At 34.6% G+C, this 3,770-nt stretch overlaps 1 protein-coding gene across 1 annotated transcript; it reads left to right on the top strand.

Moving 5' to 3' along the window:
• The first annotated feature begins 819 nt into the window (after positions 1 to 819).
• Positions 820 to 3,399, top strand: LOC128661319 (gastrula zinc finger protein XlCGF8.2DB-like). Its single transcript, XM_053715588.1, has 3 exons — positions 820 to 891; positions 1,741 to 2,231; positions 2,277 to 3,399. The coding sequence occupies exons 1-3, from the start codon at positions 873 to 875 to the stop codon at positions 2,883 to 2,885; spliced, it is 1,119 nt and encodes a 372-aa protein (XP_053571563.1). The 5' UTR covers positions 820 to 872; the 3' UTR covers positions 2,886 to 3,399.
• The last annotated feature ends 371 nt before the right edge of the window (positions 3,400 to 3,770 follow it).

Below are 3,770 nucleotides of genomic sequence, written 5' to 3'. Positions count from 1 at the left end.
TTTCAGGCAATTAGCGCTGACTCCACGTGCATGAGCACAATGTTATTTGAATGAAACACATGAACTAACACACTCTAGCTGTGAAAAAGGTCAAATGCATTTAGATAAGAGGCAGCCTTCAAGGGCTTAGAAATTAGCATAGAAGCCTCCTAGGATTATCTTTCAACTAAGAATACAAAGAGAACAAAGCAAATTTGGTGATAAAAGTAAAATAGAAAGTTGTTTAAAATGACATGCCCTATCTGAATCATGAAAGATTAATTTGGACTTTAATATCCCTTTAAGGGGCAATTATAACTCTCACAGAGCTAACTGTACTAAATGCTTGTGCTGAATCAATAGCACATATGTAATAACCTAAACAGCTGATCTGTATCACATGCAATGTAATTATAACACCCACAGAGCTAACTGTACTAAATGCTTGTGCTGAATCAATAGCACATATGTAATAACCTAATCGGCTGATCTGTATCACATGCAATGTAATTATAACACCCACAGAGCTAACTGTACTAAATGCTTGTGCTGAATCAATAGCACATATGTAATAACCTAAACAGCTGATCTGTATCACATGCAATGTAATTATAACACCCACAGAGTTAACTGTACTAAATGCTTGTGCTGAATCAATAGCACATATGTAATAACCTAAACAGCTGATCTGTATCACATGAATTGTTATGTGTGCCTTTAATTATACCATACGTACAGTTAATCAGAACCATTATTTATTATTATCTGTCTAAACCATTTAATATACTTTTTACAGACACAACCAGAGCACTGAGAGATATCAGGTATTGATGTAACTGGAGTGAATAAGGGAACCTTCTTCCTGAGCACAGACATTGGAGCCTGTTATCAGCATGAACTCATATGTGTTAGGTGAGTAAAATAGATATTATGCTGACTTTATTTACTGGGAAAATAGAATAGATCACTCATTAAACAAATATAAACTATTATATTTATATCTGCATCTTTTAGAACATTTGTATCAGTGACGTTATAAAGAAGAAGCAATTGATATTGGACTGAGGAGGAGGGTAAAACATACTACCCCCCCTCTGTGCTTTTAGACAGATCATGTCCAACAACTGCCTAACCTCACCCCCAGACCTGGTTCATTACTCAGAATACCTGCAACTCCACCTTCCCCTGCCCTGACCTTGCTCATGGAACACCCATAACTACACTTTAATTACTACCTTGTTCCCAGTGAGTGTTCCCCACCCCAGAACCACCCCTGATTTGTGTGCTTAATTTTGCAGTAAATATTATTAAACTAATAAAGTTTTTGGCTGTTTATATAAATTAAACAACCAAAGCTGAAAGCTTAAAAGTATTGTAAAATCACTCCTCCTTACCCTCTCAAAACATCTCAAACTGATTAATAGTCTGTGATGAATAAGACATCATATTCTCACCCAACTTATTGAGCATGAGTCAGGCAGGGCTGTATGTGCAGTTGCTTGTGCAATGTTAAATGAGGATGGTGGATGCCACCTCTCTTGCCCAGAATATAGATGTACTTGTTCCCTGGCTGAGAACATTATGCAACATTCTTTGTCACCATTTTTTAAATTTGTGATTTACAGGTAAATGTATTTAAAAATAAACACAAAACAGAAGACATTTTGTTGCTTATAAAAGAATAATATGATTTTTTATTAAGATGGATTATATTATAAAGAATAAATATTGTTTGTCTTTATTTCATTTCTTTTTATGTAGACATAAAAAGAATGATACCACAGACTCCAATAGTCGTAGACACTAATGACTATTCACAAACATTGGGGAAATCACAGCAGATATTTAAAGAAGATGATGAATTGTCAGGAACTGGACAGCAATCATTATGTACAGAGAGTAATTTAGTCATCAAACAAGAGGACAAGATTTATGACTTATCTAGTGAAAAGATCCCTGAGGATAAACCACAAACATTTACTGAGTTTTCAAAAAATGTTATAGAAGAGAAACGTCTACAGTCTAACCAAATGATTCATACAAAGGAGAAACCTTTCAAATGTACAGAATGTGAGAAAAGCTTTACATTTAATTCACATATCCTAGAACACCACACAATTCACACAGGTAAGAAGTCAAACACGTGTCCTGAGTGTGGAAAATGTTTTATACGAATGACAAAAATTATAGCTCATGAAAGGACCCACACAGAGGAGAAACCATTTAGCTGTACAGAGGGTGGAAAAAGTTTTACACATATGAGTAATCTGAAAAAGCATGAAAGGATTCACACAGGAGAAAAGCCTTTCACATGTACAGAGTGTGGAAAAAGTTTTACACAAATAAATAGTCTGAAAACTCATAAAAGAATTCACACAGGAGAAAAGCCTTTCACATGTACAGAGTGTGGGAAATGTTTTACACTAAATAGTTATCTGAAAAGTCATGAAAGGAGTCACACAGGAGAAAAGCCTTTCACATGTACAGAGTGTGGGAAATGTTTTACACAAAAGAGTCATCTAAATAGTCATGAAAAGAGTCACACGGGGGAAAAGCCTTTCCCATGTACAGAGTGTGGGAAAAGTTTTACACAAATAAATAATCTGAAATATCATGAAATGATTCACACAGGAGAAAAGCATTTCACATGTACAGAGTGTGGGAAATGTTTTACACGAAAGGGTGATCTGAAAAGTCATGAAAGAAGTCACACAGGGGAAAAGCCGTTCACATGTACAGAGTGTGGAAAATGTTGTACACATATGAGTAATCTGAGAAAACATGAAATGATTCACACAGGGGAAAAGCCTTTCACATGTACAGAGTGTGGAAAATGTTTTACACTAAAGAGTCATCTGAGAAATCATGAAAGGATTCACAAGGGAAGAAACCTTTCACATGTTTAGAAAGTGGAAAAAAGGTTTTTTATTGAAATCGGATATCACAAAACACCAAATATTTACACACAAACTTTATATACACAGTGTACAACCTCTTTATAATTATCCTAAAGACAAAAAACTCTCTAAATAGAAGCATCAAATTAGATGTTATTGTAAATAATACTTTCTAATTCCAGTTATAAAAGCCCCAGATTGGAAGTGCTCTCCTGCTGTCCTTTTTTCCTCTATATATGTGCACCTCAGTTTCTCTCATATCAATGGGATAGAATCCAAACACCACACAGGAATATACAGATCTGTCCTCATACTGACCAGTTTACACAGCCATTCACCACCAAATCACCCCCAGTGTTGTTTATTAATATTCCAGTGTTAAGAGTTGTACGTTTGTTTTACATAGGGGAGGAAATAATTACATTTACAGAATAAAGGAGTCTTTATATGAATAGAGTGTTAGAGAATTATATAAACAAGAACATCAGTCTCAAATGATTAACGTCTGGGAGATATATTTAATGTGCACATCATGTGGATAAACCTTTTCTTATAGCAATAGATGCTTAACATTGTACATGTTATATACCAGAGGAATTACTGAGGGGGAACTGATTTTATTTAATGAGACACAATATCAGTAACCGGTACATACGTGATCATAATCAGTTTAATTTAAATGGCTACTATAACCTACATGTATACTGGGTATGTAATATGTGTGTCATGTGATCATAATCAGTTTAATTTAAATGGCTACTATAACCTACATGTATACTGGGTATGTAATATGTATGTCATGTTCTGTAACTTGATATTATGTCTGTTAGCTGTTGTCATGTTAGTTAGAAGCCACAAGAACTGATAATAGCACATACTGTATATATAAAGGGG

This window comes from Bombina bombina, chromosome 5 (assembly GCF_027579735.1).
Source record: "Bombina bombina isolate aBomBom1 chromosome 5, aBomBom1.pri, whole genome shotgun sequence".
Classification (NCBI taxonomy): Eukaryota; Metazoa; Chordata; class Amphibia; order Anura; family Bombinatoridae; genus Bombina; species Bombina bombina.
The sequence above is the reverse complement of the archived record's forward strand: the minus strand, read 5'-3'. Positions and strand labels throughout refer to the sequence as shown.

What these genes read in the sequence shown, in the direction of transcription:
- LOC128661319 (XM_053715588.1), top strand. An exon ending in CAGAGGGTGGAAAAAGTTTT is followed by an intron (nt 2,232 to 2,276) that starts ACACATATGAGT and finishes ATTCACACAGGA; the next exon opens with GAAAAGCCTTTCACATGTAC.